The sequence below is a fragment of the Dendrobates tinctorius genome, unplaced genomic scaffold, assembly GCF_039654945.1.
Source record: "Dendrobates tinctorius isolate UK_male_01 unplaced genomic scaffold, ASM3965494v1 ptg000043l, whole genome shotgun sequence".
Taxonomy (NCBI): Eukaryota; Metazoa; Chordata; class Amphibia; order Anura; family Dendrobatidae; genus Dendrobates; species Dendrobates tinctorius.
The window spans coordinates 108,140-123,148 of record NW_027361711.1 but is presented as its reverse complement, the minus strand read 5'-3'; the positions used below and the strand labels follow the sequence as shown (position 1 = coordinate 123,148).

Here is a 15,009-nt window from a genome sequence, read left to right as displayed (position 1 = left end):
TTGGTCACATTGTCATTTTAAGACCTGGAAAGCTCCTATAAGGGGTTGCCGTGACTAGTGATAAATCCCCGTAATGATCCAGGGTTCAAAGCACACCATTGTGTATATGGAATCATGCAACGTCGGAAACTGAAGTAATCTAATGTGTTGTAGAACCATATTATATACTGCTCAAAAAATAAAGGGAACACTAAACAATACATTGTATTGTTTAGTGTTCCCTTTATTTTTTTGAGCAGTATATATTTCACAGGTAATAAAACTTGGCCATATAAGGCTGTGTGCACACGCTGCGGATTCTGCTGCCGATCAGCAGCGGATTTGGCCCTGCGGATCCACAGCAGTTTCTGCTGCGGTGTACAGTACAGTACCATAATTCCCTATGGGAAATGGAAACCGCAGTGTAGACGCTGTGGAATTTTCGGCGTGGATTTTGCTGCGGTTTCAAATCCGCAGAAAGAATTGCATGTGCGGATTTATCTGCGGATTTTGCAAAATCCGCGCGGATGAATCCGCATCAGATTCCGCAGCGTGTGCACACAGCCTAACTCTATGGGTGGGATCTGGTTGCTATCAGATGGGTTTAATTATATTGGCCCCCTTGCAATGCGGATATGATTCCATAATTGGGTGGGTGAAAGGAAGCCGTGCGCTTACAACCCTGTCATTTGCTGCTTCGTCCTCTGATGCAGGTTGTGCAATGGTATCATTCATTAGGAGCCAGGACAAGCCAGACCTGTCTAGCAATAAGGCATCTCGTGAACTGGGCAGGTGAGTATCATTTACCTGGGCACACATGTGTAGCTAGACTATTTTTTCTACGACCAAAGCTCCGTGTTTTTGCCCTAACATTGTTTTTAAATACCCACTGACATTCTGCATCTTTTCACTTAGCAGTGTAAATTACTAGTTTAGATTCAGTGCAGGTGCCACAGTACAGGAGGCCATTATAGGTAGCAAATTGGCACCGATTCATCAAGAGCGGCATTTTTCATGCCAGTCTTGATGAGGAACCATGCTGGTTAGCGACTCTGGAGTATCTGAAAAGTGTTGTGCACCTCCATGCGTGCTTTACCACCAATCTTACTCCAGTTGGGGACTGCAATAAGATTTGTGGCATAAGGAATGTCGCAACTCATCTTGAATTTGACAAGTAGGGGTTGTCACGACCCCCTCCACCCACTTTGTAAGAAAATTTTAGCACGGCCTTGAGCTGTGTCCGCTTTTTCAGAGCTTTTTACATAAAAGCTTTGATGAGTTGGGCCGTGTTTAGCACTATTTTCAGGCTGCAGTGTATGTGACCACTGAAAATAATACTGTCACTATGTAGCAGTAACATATTCAGGTGGCACAGTGTTTGGCACTATGAGGAATTTATCATCTGGGCAGTAGAGTAGATTTGGCTGGGCTGATGATCGGCTCATGAGAGTTCCTAGGAATGCTCATTCATGATTATCGGCACATGAAAACATGTCACCAATCATCCAACAAATGGTCACGGTGCAGAGGGTGAAAAGATATGGAGTGTGCGGCCTGAACAATCTTATAAAGGACCCTTCCTGCCGCATAGTTTGTCAGCTTGTGAATGGGCCAATAAATGAAATAGATGACAAGTCTTTGTACAGCTTTATTGATGAAAAATAGAACTTTTACGAGTTTTGGAAAATGCCCACACAAGCCCAATTTTATTTTTGTAATCACTTAAAGTGGTTGTCCACTACTAGGACAATCCCCTTCTCAATCTGAATGTTTGCCCCGTTAAAATAAAAGCATCTATACTCACTTCTGTTGCTAGCGCCAAGAAGGGGTAATAGTGGACAACCCCTTCAAATAAAAAAAGTCTGCAAATTTGGTATCACAGTTAGGCTTCTTTTCCACTTCCTGGGTTTTTTGCGGCCTGTTTTTGCGGGCCGTATTGCCATGATTTTTGCGGTCTCCCGCAAAAACGGGCCGCAGAAAACCTTCTTCTGTTTTTCCCTGTTTCAACAAATTGGTGGGAAAAATGGAAAAATACAGCGATCGGCAAATTTGGTGTACCGCAAAAACAAGCTACCATTGTCTTTGCGGTACCATTGAAATGTATTGCGGCAGTGTCCGTAAGCCATGAAAAATATCGAGCAAGCTCGATATTTTTTCACGGCCATACGGCACACGGCGCTCCAATGAATTTTTGCGGGACGTTTTTGCAGCTCCGTAGAAATCTATTGGGACCGCAAAAACGGCCCGCAAAAACATGGCAAGTGTAAAAGAAGCCTAATTGTTCTGACCTGGAGAATCTGACTCCCAGGTTATTTACAACGAAAGTTGAAAATATGAAAAAAAAAATGTTCGCGTTGGAATTTTTTCTGAATGATGTAATTCAAAACTACACCTCGTCTTGTCACAACAAGCCCCCATATATCGATGTGGGTGAAAAATATGAAAAAGGGGAGGAAAACCTGCAAATGTAAAAATGAAAAACAGCACAGGCACCCCCCAATCATGGAAGACGTCCCTGATGTAACCTGTGTGTGCCCGGCAGTCACTGTAGCTGCGCTAGTCAGGCCGGGAACTGATCTGAAAGTAGCAGTGCATGTTCGCTGCCGGCTATTGAAGGCAGGTAAATCCCCATGTGTTCACTGAACCGTTCGGAATCACCGCTTCCAATACATTCTAGGGTAGGTGCACATGATCCGGCTTTCCTGTGGTTTGGACGGTGTACTTGTGCAGCGTCCTGCTGTTACAGCATAGTGGATGGGATTTCAAGAAATCCTATGTCCACTATGCGTGCACAGACACCCCTAGAGACGGACATGGGGGGGCGTCTTTCCAGACCGCAGCATGTCTATTTATCTTGTGGAGACGTGAGCCTCGGGAAGATAAATTTCACCCGTACAATGTATTGAACGGCGGTGATTCCGTACGGTTCAATGACCACAGAGAATTCACCTGGGTTCAATAGACGGCAGCACTGTGGTCGTAGTGAACATGTGCTGTGTCCAAAATGCTGCCGATTCCTGACCTACCCTTAGGGCATGTTCACACTGAGCGTCTTTATTTCTGCAGTAAAACCTGATTTCTTGGCAGGAAAGAAGCTGCGGCAAAAATGCAGGTTTAGGTGCATTTTTCGGTCTAACTTGTGTCTCTTTGTGCATGCTAATAAAGTTGAGTTGCTGTCCATGACTTTTCTGCAGCAAAAACGCTGCAAATAATGATACCTGCGTTTTTACTGCGTTTCTTCAACACCCATTCAAGCCAATGGGTGAAAAACTGAAAAAACACTGAAAGAAGTGACATGCTCTTGGTCCAAAAAAAGCAGCAAAGAGCAAAATCCTGATGACAAGAGAAAAAACAACAATGTGTGTGCATGAGAATTCTGATATCTCATAAGCTTTCCTGGTACTGTAAAAAACAGCTGAAAATTAGCATAAGTGTATGTTCACACTGGGTGTTTTTACTGCTATTTTATGCTAATTTTCAGCAGCTTTTTACAGTACCAGTAAAGCCTATGAGATTTCAGAAATTTCATGCACGCACATTGTTTTTTGTGTCATCAGGATTTTGTGCTTTGCTGTGTTTTTAGGACATGGAGCATGTCACTTCTTTCAGTGTTTTTCACTCATTGGCTTGAACAGGTGTCGAAAAAACTCATCAAAAATGCAGGTATCATTCATTATTTGCAGCCTTCTTGCTGCGGAAAAGTCATGGACAGCAACTCAACTTTATTAGGATGCACAAAGAGTCACAAGTTAGACCAAAAAACGCACCAAAAACTGCTACAAAGAAACGCACCTAAACCTGTGTTTTTGCCGCAGCTTCTTTCCTGCCAAGAAATCAGGTTTTGCTGCAGAAAAAAACGCATCATTAAGGCTATGTGCACACGTAGCGGAACTCTCGCGAGAATTCCGGAATTCCATTCCACGGGAAAATCGCATTCTAAATTCCAGCGATTTTCCCGCGGAAAAACTAGCGTTTTCCAAGCGATCTGTAGCATCGCTTGGAGAACTGATTGACAGGTTGGTCACACTCGTCAGGGTGTTTGACGAGTGTGACCAACTTTTTACTATTGAGGCTGCCTATGCGGCATCAGTAGTAAAAAGATTTAATGCTAAAAATAATTAAAAAAATAAAAAATGGTGTTATATTCACCTTCCGGCGTCCCGCGCTGCCTTCCCGAGCCTCCGCGATGCTTCTGTTCCCAGTAATGCCTTGCGGCAAGAACCTGTGATGACGTTGTGGTCTCGCGATAATGTAGCGGTCTCGCGAGGAATAGGGACCGCTACATTATCGCGAGACCGCGACGTCATCAAAGGTCTCGCCAGGCATTACTGGGAACGGAAGCATCGCTGAGGCCTGGGAAGGCAGCGCGGGACGCCGGAAGGTGAATATAACCGATTTTTTATTCTATTTTTTAGAGGGATATGGTACCCACAGCCCGGAGGACAGTCTCCTCTCCTCCACACCGTGGGTACCATCCACACATGTTCTGCTTACTTTTCGTATGGTGTGCACAGCCACATGCGGAACAATGCATTCCTATGGGTGTGGGATCGCCGCGATTCCACAAATTAATGAGCATGCTGCGGATTTTTCAACTATGCGATTCCGCTGCGGGAAAATCCGCAGCATTAGCACAGTATTGAGGAATCCCATCGGATTGCACGGGATGCTGTTTTTTGCGTTTTCGCTGCAAAATCGCACGTTAAAAAACCGTGACGTGTGAACACAGCCACGCCCGGTGTGAACATATTGATGTACTTTCTCTAGCGCCTCCACAAGGGATATTGACATCCGGACGCTGCATTAGGCAGGGTGGCCCCGCAGCAGCTCCGGCCGGTGAGCAGCACATACAGCGCAGCTCCTCGCCTCACAGCCGGTGTTAGGCTGAGTGCACACGTACTTTTTGGCCCTGCGGATTTTTCCGCGCAGAATGGAAGAAATCCGCAGGTCAAATGACCTGCATTTTTCCTGCAGATTTCTTCCATTTTTCTTGCGGTTTTTGTGCGGTTTTCCATCGCAGTTTTCCCCCTGCGGATTTGGAGACAGGGGAGATGGAAAACCGCACAAAAGAAGTGACATGCTGCGGATTTTGTATCGTGCGGAAAAGTCTGCAGCGTCTGCACAGCGGTTTTTTTTTACATTCATTTTAAAGCTACTGTACATCACAATGCGGACATGCAACGTTTCTGCGCGGTAAAATCCGCTGCGGAACCGCTGCAAATCTGCATCGTGTGCACATGGCCTAAGGCTGTGTGCACACGCTGCGGATTTTGCTGCGGTTCCGCAGTTTTGGCCGCTGCGGACCCGCAGCAGTTTTTGCTGCGGTGTACAGTACCATGATTCCCTATGGGAATCAAAAACCGCAATGCAGATGGTGCGGAATTTTCCGCGCGGATTATCTGCGGTTTTCAATCCGCAGAAAGAATTGACATGTCAATTCTTTCTGCGGATTCTCCTGCGGTTTGCCATCTCCTCCATTGAGGAGATGAAAAACGGCAGGGCAAAACCGCAGAGCAATCCGCAGGTCAAACCTACATTGTCACCTGCGGATTTTACAAAATCCGCGCGGATGAATCCGCACCTAATCTGCAGCGTGTGCACACAGCCTTACAGGCGGCTCCACTTATAGACGCGGGGGGAGACGGCGGAAGCATCCTGCTGTCCAGGGGTCCTACGGGCACCAGTAGCGGAGCTAGGGGGATGTCATCACTACATCACTCAGGTTTTGTTTTCAGCACACGTCACGATGTTGTTTTTTTCCGGCGTGAAAGCCCCAGATTAGCAAATGGTCTAGCCCAGACTCCTCCCCCTTACTGTCGTCAGAGGCGGAAGTCGTACAGCCGGAAGTAGCCTGTGAGGAGGCAGTGCGAGCGAGACACGTGTGACTGAGTGTACCTAGCCAGCATGAAGGTAAAGGTGAAGAAGGAGAAGCGGGAGGAAGAGGAGGCCGAGGTGGCTGCAGAGGTGCCGGAGCGGACGTACGAGGAGCAGCTGCACAGCCTGAACCCTATCGCTCAGCCGTTAGCGGGGAGGAAGCTCACTAAGAGACTGTACAAGTGCATCAAGAAAGGCGAGTGTGCGTCCTCCAGTGCCCGGAGCATCCGGCCAGCAGCGCCCATTGCAGCAGTGTTGTGACCAATCATTGTAGGCCTTCAGACCCCCACCAATCAGCAATACATAGCAGCCCCTGATAGGATAATTTTTTTTTTAATGATGCCCTTTAAAGCGCATATAGCCAATTCTGTCTCTATTCACACAACACGTGGTCATGGTAGTAACTGCATAGTGTCGGCACAGCTTTGACAGTGAGAAGTAAAACCTCATAAGGCTGGGGCACACTGCGTTAAGGCAGTCCGATTAACGGATTGCGTTACACCTCGGTGTAACGCAATCCGTTAACGCTGCCATTCACTTCCATTAGGAGTGCATCGCTATAAATCGGCATGTGCTAGCGATGTGCCGTCATTCTGCACGGACCCTCGGACGCGGGCTGCAGCGTCCGGGTGTCCGTCACTGCTAGCGCAGATGAAGTATCGCGTTATGTGAGTAGCATTAATGCTATGCGTTGAATGGACTGCATTAACGCTATGTGAACCTGGCCTAAGGCTCTGTGCTAGTGATGGGATTTCCGCACTCTATGGAGACACAAATCATTGGTTTTATCAACCCTTTTATTTTGGATGCATTAGAAAAATTCTATGAATGGTTTGTTTGTTTTTTGCTACCATTTCAGAGCCCATCTTTGACAAATTTAGTTAGGGAGAGATCATTCCTCTAACATTGAATTAAGTTGTCATTGCTGTGATCCTGTTGGTGAATTTTATCAGTTTATTTCCATAAAGTGTGAATAGAACTTCTATTTTATAGCATATGTTTACTTATCTTTGCTACTTTTTCCTTTATAGCTACCAAACACAGGAATATCCGGAGAGGAGTGAAGGAAGTTCAGAAGTTCCTAAATAAAGGAGAAAAGGGGTAAGTGCATGTGTATACTTTTGAATGTGGATACTGTGGATCATGACAGGAGGCTTGTAGTTGCCCTCTGCTGGTGTCTTCACAGATCTTGAGTGGAGGACTTATGTGCCTGCATATGAACTGTATACACTACAGCTGTGTGGTTAATGACCTTTTCAACTCTTAGGCTATGTGCACACGCTGCGGATTCTGCTGCGGTTTCGCAGTGTTCTTGGCCCTGCAGAACTGCAGCAGTTCCGCAGACATGGTACAGTACCATGTTACCCTATGGATTTTAAAAACCGCTGTGCTCACGCTGCGTTTTTTTCCGCGGTTTATAAACCGCAGCATGTCAATTGTTTCTGCGGATTCACACCTTTAACATAGTAGAAGTGTGAAACCGCAGGTCACTTTACCTGCGGTTCCGCGCGGAAAAACCCGCAGGTGAATCCGCAGCGTGTGCACATAGCCTTAAGTAGTCACAAACTCAAAACCTCCACACGCTCAGTGTAGTCACAGCCAGGTCCCCTCCAGCCCCTCGAAGGTGCCCATTTCAGTGCTTTGGCTATGATCTATTTTCTGGAACTGATGCTACATGGAGTACGTAGTTAAACGTTAGTATCTGCCAATATATAGTTTAATGCATTGGAGACCAGTTAGAAGCACCTGGCTACTAAATGTTTGAAGGAAAACCATGCTTGATACACGTAGTAACTAGTAAAATGACCCATGTGACAACGTTTGTCTTCCTTTAGTCTGTGTAGATGAGCTAAATGCATTACTAAAAAAAAAAAAAGTAAAGACAACCCTCACACTTCATGCTAGATATCATTGAAATATTTCAGTTGAAAATCTTTATTCATTACATAGTGGAATGCATTGAGAACAATAAAACATTATAGTGATTAATGTAAATCAAAATGAATATCCAATGGAGGTCTGGTTTTGGAATGATAAAGTGGAACATCAAATTACAGGCTGGTCCAACTTCAGTGGAAATGCCTCAAGACAAGGAAATGATGCTCAGTACTGTGTGTGACCTTCATGTGACTGTATGACCTTCCTACAACGCCTGGGCATGCTCCTGATAAGACGGGGGATGTTCTCTTGAAAGCATCAGTTAACTCCTGGACAGTCTGTGGTGCAACATGGCTTTTGTGAATGGAACGAGACATGATGTGCTCGATTGGATTCAGATCTGGGGAATGGGCAAGCCAGTCCATAGCATCAATGCCGTCATTATGCATGAACTTCAGACACTTAAGCCACATGAGGCCTAGCATCAGTAGGAACACAGGACCCACTGCACCTGCATATGGTCTCACATGGGTCTGAGGATCTCATCCTGGTACCTAATGGCAGTCAGGGTACCTCTGGTTAGCACATGGAGGGCTGTGCGGCCCTCCAAAGAAATGCCTCCCCACACCATTACTGACTCACTGCCAAACTGGTCATGCTGGAGGTTAAAGGGTTTGATGGGCTTTTCACATAATCTCAGTGCATATCTGGGCTGCAGAATGCTGACAATAAGTAATTTACCTTCTGTCACCAGTTTGCAGCGTTTCCAAGATATGATCTCTTGCTTCTATGAAAAACATCTGAGGGGGATGTGTTCTGGCATTGAAATGAGAACTGGTCGTTTCCTCCTACTCTACTAAAAACCTGCCCTCTATAGCAACAACCCCACCCTCCATAGCAACAGGCCCTCCCCGACCACATGAACAAGCCTATCCCTCCTCACACAGTAACAAATCCTCCCCCTCTAGCAGCCTCAGTGCATAGAGCAGGACCACCCAGCTGCTCCTCCACCAGACACAAGCTGAACACTGATCTATGGAAAGTGAAACTAGTGAGGAGGAAACAACCAGTTCTCATTTCAATGCCAGAACACCCCCCCCGGACGTTTTTCATAGAAGCAAGAGATCATATCTTGGAAACTGTGCAGACTAGCCACAGAAGGTAAATTATTTATTGTCAGCATGCTGCAGCCCAGATATGCACTGAGATTATGTGAAAAGCCTGGACAACCCCTTTAATATAGACAGCAGAATGTTCTCCACACCTCCTCCAGACTCTGTCACGTGATCAGTGTGAACCTGCTCTCATTTGTGAAGAGCACAGGATGCCAATATCAAATCTGCCAATCTTGGGGGTTTTCTGGCAAATGCCATTCGCCGTGCATAATGATGGGCTGTAAGCACAATACCCACTTGTGGACATCAGGCACTCACTCCATCCTCATGGAGTCTGTTTCTGACAGTTTGAGCAGACACATGGATGTTAGTGGCCAGCTAGAGTTCATTTTGCAGGTGTCTGGCAATGCTTCTTCTGTTCCTCCTTGCACAAATGAGGTAGCGGTCCTGCTGCTGGGCTGTTGCCTGCTTACGGCCCCCTACACATCTGCTGTACTTTACTGTGTCAACTTGCATTGATGTGCAATCCTGGATGAGCTGCACTACCTGAGCAACTTCTGAGGGTTGTAGACACTGCCTCATGCTACTATACTGTACCTCTAGGGGTGAGGGCAATGACAAAATGCAAAAGTGACCAAAACCGTCTAAAAGGATGAGAAATGGTCTGTGGTCACCTGCTGCAGAACCTCTCCTTTATGGTGGCTGTCTTGCTAATTGCCTATCATTTCTACCTGTTGTCTGTTCCATTTGCACAACAGCAGGAGAAATTGATTCACAATCTGTGTTGCTTCATAACTGCACAGGTTGATTTCACAGACGTGTGATTGACATGGAGTTACATTGTGATGTTTTAAGTGTTCCCTTTATTTTTTTTTTTTGAGCAGTGTACTTAATTGTAAGGCTTTACAGTATGCAGTGTATGAATAGTGTTTTTTTCTCTCCTGTAGCATTGTTGTGCTTGCTGGTGACACACTTCCTATTGAAGTTTATTGCCATGTTCCTGTCATGTGTGAAGAGCGCAGCATACCATATGCATATGTCCCTTCCAAATCTGTGAGTATAATACATGTACAGTTTAAATCACTGTAACGTTTTTTACAATGCAGTGTGCAACGAGAGACTTAATAAAGGGGCCCCCAGGTCTGCCATCTCTTATAGTTTTCAGGGATGTCACACTGAGACACTCAAGTATTGCATTGTTCTATACCAGATGATTGCATTTGAGTTCCTTACTGGGTCTAAAAAAAAAAAAAAAAAATAGCACTAAAGGGTATATTTTAACATATTTTTTTGGACACGGTATTTCCTTTTATTTTCTTTTCTATTTGTGTTGAAAAAAATACAAAAAAAATGTTGATCATGAACATGACCCAAACGATAACAATGCATCATTAACCAATAAAAGCTACAGCCTGCATAAAGGAGCAAGCAAACATATAGCTCTGTCAACAGACGGAGCCCCCTACATCAAAAAGGATCGTCAACTACAGGGGGCATGCTGAACCCCACAGTGTGCCTAGACTGTAGTTGGCAGCCACATGTTTGGCATTAATGTTGCTAGAGAGCACACTTAAGATTTTACAAGGTTTTTATCTTCAGAAGCACAAACTGAACACAATTTATTGGGCATGGCAATGACTTATTTACAGTTTTCACTCTGGAATTTACACTGTGTGCTTATTTTTGGGAAATGTCCATGGAATTAAAATTGACACCACACACCTGTAGATGAATACCCGGGGGGGGTGTTTTCAAAATTGAGGTGACTTTAGGGGAGTTTTAGCTGTACTGGCATTTGGAGGTTCTGAAATAGTCTGCAAATTATTCTAGCAAAATCTGCCTTCAAAGTCAAATAGTGTTTCTTCTCTCTCAATCTTTGTGTGGCCAAACAGTACTGTAAGGCCACATATTGGGCATTGCCATGTTCATGAGAAATTAACAAATTATGGGGTCATTTTCACATTTTCCCTCTTCGTCTGTTTATTGATTTTACATTTTTTATCAGCCTAAATTAAACTTACCACTAACATAAAGTATAGTTTGTCATGGAAAAATAAATCTTATAGAACCACTGAGCTATATAAATGCATTCCAGAGTTATTACCCCAAAGTAACACAGGCCAGATTTGCACCACTTTAGCCTGATTAAACCCTTCATGACCCAGCCTATTTTGACCTTAATGTCCTGGCCATTTATTGCCATTCTGACCAGTGTCCCTTTTGAGGTAATAACTCAGGAACGCTTCAACGGATCCTAGCGATTCTGAGAATGTTCTTTCGTGACATATTGGGCTTCATGTTAATGGTAAATATAGGTCGATAATTTTTGCGACTATTTGTGAAAAAAATTGGAAATTTGGCAAATTCTGAAAATGTCGCAATTTTCAAATTTTGAATTTTTATTCTGTTAAACCAGAGAGTTATGTGACACAAAATAGTTACTAAATAACATTTCCCACATGTCTACTTTACATCAGCACAATTTTGGAAACAAAATTTTTTTTTTTTGTTAGGAAGTTATAAGGGTTAAAAGTTGACCAGCGACTTCTCATTGTAACAATTTACAAAACCATTTTTATTAAGGACCGCATCACATTTGAAGTTACTTTGAGGGGTCTATATGGCAGAAAATACCCAAAAGTGACACCTTTCTAAAAACTGCACCCCTCAAGCTACTCAAAACTACATTCAAGAAAATTATTAACCCTTCAGGTGCTTCACAGGAACAAAAGCAACATGAAAGGAAAAAATGGACATTTTAATTTTTCTAACAAATTTTTTTTAGCCTCAATTTTTTTTTTTTTCATTTTCACATGGGCAACAGGATAAAACGGATCCTTAAATATGTTGGGCAATTTCTCCTGAGTACACAGATGCCTCATATGTGGTCATAAACCACTGTTTGAGCGCACGCAGGGCTCGGAAGGGAAGAAGCGCCATTTGACTTTTTGAATGGAAAATTGGCTCCAATCGTTAGCTGACACCATGTCGCGTATGGAAAGTATGTAGTGTATGTCAGGTTGGTGTGTGGTGTAGTATACACCACACACAACAAACTGATGTACACTATATTACACCTCACACCAACTTGACGTACACTACGCCACAGACACCAACCTGACACACTACGTCAGGTTGGTGTGTGGCGTGGTGTACGTCAGGTTGGTGTGTGTGTGTGGCGTGGTGTACGTCAGGTTGGTGTGTGTGTGTGTGGCGTGGTGTACGTCAGGTTGGTGTGTGTGTGTGTGCGTGTGTGGCGTGGTGTACGTCAGGTTGGTGTGTGTGTGTGTGTGTGCGCGCGTGTGTGGCGTGGTGTACGTCAGGTTGGTGTGTGTGTGGCGTGGTGTACGTCAGGTTGGTGTGTGTGTGTGTGTGGCGTGGTGTACGTCAGGTTGGTGTGTGTGTGTGGGGCGTGGTGTACGTCAGGCTGGTGTGTGTGTGTGTGTGTGTGTGGTGTACAACACACACACATCAACCTGACACACTACGTCACACACACCAACCTGACACACTACGTCAGGTTGGTGTGTGTGGTGTTGTGTATGTTAGGCTTGTGTGGGTGAGTTCTTTAGGGGAATGTCAGGATGTGTTTTGTCCCCGGACGTGTGATGAATACTAAAGCATTCATTCAAACACAGTGCAGGTTTGTCAGGACACGTTTCACATTGGAAACGAGTTTCCATTCTTATCCCCCTTTTATAGCCTACGCAGCACCTTTTTTTTTTTTTTTTTTTTTTTTCCCCCCTCTCCCCTTAGTGGGAGCATGTTGCCCTGGTACCATACGGGAAATTTGAGTTCCAGGGGTGGTGGGACCTGCTCCTTCCTCATCTCCAAACATCAGGGCCTTTATCACCGACTCCTGGAACTGAAGGAAGGTGTTGGTCTGGCCTGCACATCGTGATAGCATGTATGTGTTATACAGTGCCATTTGTACGATGTGCACAGCCAGTTTTTTATACCACGGTATGAAAGTAGCGGTATGCGGTAGCTCTGGCAGAGAGGGATTGAAATAATGCGATGCTTGTATAAAACTTATCGTACAGATGGTAACCTTTATCAAGCAGTGAGTGGACCAAATCCCACACTATTTTCCCACTCACCCCCGAGCAGGTAGACATTCTGGGGGCTGGATCCTGGTGTCCTTCCCTTGGTTAACTCTAAAGCGGAGTGTACCCTGAGGTACTCTCACACAGCTTAGAGTTTTATCCTGTACCACGCCCTTTTGCTGGGCAGGTACTGACGGAACTGAAGCCTCCCTTTGAAGTGAATGAGGGATTCAGCCACACAAATTTCCCTTTGGGGAATGTACACTTCAGCAAACTTGTTGCTGAAGTGTTCCATGACCGGCCGAATTTTGAACAGTTTATCAAAATTCGGGTCATTGCAGGGAAGGCTGTCAGTATTGTCCCTAACGTGGAGAAACTTATGAATCGCCTCAAAATGTTTGCGAATCATAACCATGCCAAATACTGGAGTTTGAAATAAAATATCAGTACTCCAGTATTGGCGAATTTCTGGTTTGTGATATTTCACCAAGATTCATTGGTGAAATATTACAATCGTTCTGATTGGCTGTTTCACTTTCAAGAGCCAATCAGAGCGATCGTAGCCACCCCCCTGGGGTTAACTAAAGGTCCTGCTATACCTGCGGGTCGGGTGACATTTTGGTGACCCCGGTCACCCGACCCGCAGGAACACTATTTATACCATGACACCTACATAGGCGTCATAGGTCGTAATGGCACGAATTTTCATGACGCCTACGTAGGCGTCATGGGTCGGGAAGGGGTTAAGAAGGTGAAAATGTGCTTCGGCAGGAAGGGGTTGAATAGTTATAAATTTTACAGCATAGAGATGCAAACACAGACTGCCTCAATGCCTAAATTAGGTGTGGCCTTTTATAGGACATTGCGGTTTCAGTTCATCTATTAAAGGGGTTGTCCGGTCAATACCGTTAAGTCTGCAGTCACACTATGACTACAGACTTATCATTCCCCCAGCACACGCACTGTGCGCTGCAGGTATTCATACAAGTATATGGAGAGCAAGGCCGTGCCCGCTGGCCAGGAGCAGGTATAACTCGTACATATTTTCCGGTCCCAGGTCTGAAACCTGCGAATCCCAGCAGCGCACACTGTGTGCTGGGGGGATTTATAAGTCTGCAGTTAGTTACTGGACTTATCACCTGTGACTGGGCAACCTTTTTAAGTAGCCAAGCGATGATGGGTGGCTTTTATTTTGTTTTTCTTCATAAAAATGTACTGTAGAAAATGTAAGAAGAATATGGTTGTTTGGGATTGCTATGCGTTTATTCAATTTGTTTAGTTAATGCCCTGACCGAACAATTGCAGCAAACATAAACTGTCAACAGGAATGTAATACTAATGGTGTTTCTTTCCCTTAGGCCCTAGGTGCTGCTGCTGGCTCCAAGCGCCCAACCTGTGTAATATTAATTAAATTTAACGACGACTATGAAGATGCATTTAATGACTGTTTAGAGGAGGTACAAGCACTTCCTTTACCCTTCTGAGGTGTTTGCATTACATACATTGAAACCACAGCATTGTCCTTTTGGAGAGAAGACCACCCTGATCTAGACCAGTTTTTTTCCCCCTCTGGATTTTCAGCTCAACTGCATCCTTTGCATATTGAAGTTTTTATATCACTGCAAATTTAATTGTCGTGTCAGAGGTTTCACTATAATTTGGACTTCTGTTTGTTTGAAAGACATGCAGGTGTTTGTATTTTTTACTGTATAATTTTCTACCGTAATTCAGCTCTCTAACATATTTTTGAAAGTATCACATTTTATTAGTTCTTGATTGGATCCTCTGTGTATATACAAGGTGATTTTTAATCTGTCTGCAAATTTCAATATAACATTTTGTTTAAAAAAACAAATCTTTTGTATTCATTGGGCAGTCTAGAACTGTTTAATTTTCTACACATAGATAATGTAACTAAAATGTATTTTCTGCTTACTAATATTTGTTACATGTACATCAAAGCAAATCTGTCAGTTTTAGGGTATGTTTCCACGGTCCGTAACGGCTGCGCTTTGGACGCAGCTCCGTCCAAAGTTCTGCCCCCTTTTGTGTACGCTCAGTGATTCCCTATGTGTTCCTTGAACCATGCGGAATCGCTGCATCCTATACATAGACGG

The 15,009-nt window shown here is 44.5% G+C and overlaps 1 protein-coding gene across 2 annotated transcripts; it reads left to right on the top strand.

Moving 5' to 3' along the window:
- Positions 1 to 671: 671 nt before the first annotated feature.
- On the top strand, positions 672 to 14,747 carry NHP2 (NHP2 ribonucleoprotein). 2 transcript variants are annotated; one of them, XM_073575127.1, is made up of 4 exons: positions 672 to 771; positions 6,885 to 6,954; positions 9,794 to 9,899; positions 14,251 to 14,747. In XM_073575127.1, the coding sequence occupies exons 1-4, from the start codon at positions 687 to 689 to the stop codon at positions 14,374 to 14,376; spliced, it is 387 nt and encodes a 128-aa protein (XP_073431228.1). In that variant the 5' UTR covers positions 672 to 686; the 3' UTR covers positions 14,377 to 14,747. The 2 variants fall into 2 exon arrangements, with proteins under 2 accessions (XP_073431228.1, XP_073431227.1); XM_073575126.1 differs by lacking the exon at positions 672 to 771 and adding an exon at positions 5,761 to 6,049.
- Positions 14,748 to 15,009: the final 262 nt, after the last annotated feature.